The following is a 1813-nucleotide window of genomic DNA, read 5'->3' on the forward strand; positions in this document are numbered from 1 at the left end:
CTCACGTGGCTGCAGAAAGGTACACTACTTACAGCTTCCACACACACAGCCTTGCACTGAGCTCCATTGAAGTCATCTGTCGACCTGGCCAGCTCCTCAAAGTTCACACAAGAAGAGATGTTCATTTTGCGCGAGTGAATCTGCATGATGCGGGCACGGGCCTCCTCATTGGGGTGGGGGAACTCAATCTTCCTGTCCAAACGACCGGATCTCAGCAAGGCAGGATCCAGAATGTCAACACGATTGGTAGCAGCAATGACCTGGCCAACACAATCATATGAGAGTTTGAAAGAGAAAATACAATAGTATATTAGGTGTGTAGTAATGATTACAATTACTGAATAACCACCACACTCACCTTAATGTCTGTTGTTGATGAGAAACCATCAAGCTGATTCAATAATTCTAACATAGTTCTCTGTACTTCTCGATCACCAGCCTTTTCACTGTCAAATCTCTTGGTACCTGTCAAAGGAAAAAAAAAAAATCATAAAAAATACATGGTAATAACAGAATAGCAAATTACTGAAGTAATCAATCTATAGACTTATATTACAACACATAAGGAATACAGTAATTCTGCCCAAATTAATTCAACCTCCACAAAAAATGATGCCTAGACCCAACATATGACAATTTAAAAAGTACACGCTACAGATCAGACAAACCACAGAACATACGATTCAACCCAGCAGAACCAATACTCACCAATGGCATCCAACTCATCAATGAAAATAATAGCTGGGGCCTTCTCCTTGGCCAGGGCGAAGGCATCTCTAACCAACTTAGCACCGTCACCGATGAACATCTGCACCAACTGCGGGCCGGCCAGCTTCAGGAAGGTGGACTTCGTCTGGGCAGCACAAGCACGAGCCAAGAGCGTCTTTCCAGTGCCAGGAGGGCCATATAGCAGTACTCCCTTAGGTGGCTGGATGCCTAAAACACAGATTACCATTAAAATTCATGTCAAATTAAAGACTTTTCTTCCTTCACCTCATGAGAAAAAATTTTCTTCTCATATTTCTAATACCAAAAGATCTGTAACTAAATACATTTCATTTTCTTCTTTTATAAAATACTCTATTAAAGCTTATTTCATACCTAGATTTTCAAAACGCTCCTTGTGTGTGACAGGCAGGACAACAGCCTCAATCAGCTCCTGGATCTGTTTGTCCAAACCACCAATGTCGCTGTACTGTTCTGTGGGCCTCTCATCGACCTCCATGGCCTTTACTCGCGAATCATACTCTGCCGGGAGCGTCTCCAAAATCAGGTACGAATCTTTGTTGACACCCACAAGGTCACCGGGCTTGAGGGTCTCGGCATCAACCAGGCCAATGACAGGCAAGAAGTAAGTCTGTCTGGTGGAGGTCTTGATGACGGCACACTTGCCCTTCCGCTGCGAGTCCAGGTCCACGTTGGCTCCGTCTTCCTCACCGTATTCGTTAGGGTCTACATCTAAAATCTAAGAGAGGAGCAATCATACCATTAGTAATTAAAACCTTAGCTTCAAAGTACATAGGTTATTTTCATTCTGTTCTTTTTAATAATTTCAATGGCTAATCTCAAGTCTGTCACCTGACAGGAATGATATATTTGTACTATAAACACATTACTTAACCCATTGGATCTGGTTGCATCACAGCAATCACATCACCAGAACTCTGGGCATTAGGCTCACATGAGAAGCTGCTCTGCTGTGTAGCTGCTTTTAGGTGACAAGACTCTATGCCTCCTATATGCAAAATTATTTACTCTTTTAATGCATAAGCATTTTTATCTTTTGAGCAAAATCGCCAAACAAATAAAATAA

At 42.3% G+C, this 1813-nt stretch overlaps 1 protein-coding gene across 1 annotated transcript in view; it reads right to left on the reverse strand.

Annotated features, from left to right (window-relative positions):
• The window catches only part of LOC119586109 (26S proteasome regulatory subunit 6A-B), a 4433-nt gene that overhangs the window by 515 nt on the left and 2105 nt on the right, over positions 1-1813 (reverse strand). Inside the window, exons 3-6 of the mRNA XM_037934800.1 lie at positions 1102-1465; positions 709-936; positions 359-465; positions 33-260 (exon numbers count right to left, since the gene is read on the reverse strand). Coding sequence (XP_037790728.1) covers positions 33-260; positions 359-465; positions 709-936; positions 1102-1465 — 927 coding nt within the window. The remainder of the gene's footprint in view (positions 1-32; positions 261-358; positions 466-708; positions 937-1101; positions 1466-1813) is intronic.

The sequence above is a fragment of the Penaeus monodon genome, chromosome 21, assembly GCF_015228065.2.
Source record: "Penaeus monodon isolate SGIC_2016 chromosome 21, NSTDA_Pmon_1, whole genome shotgun sequence".
NCBI classification, from domain to species: Eukaryota; Metazoa; Arthropoda; class Malacostraca; order Decapoda; family Penaeidae; genus Penaeus; species Penaeus monodon.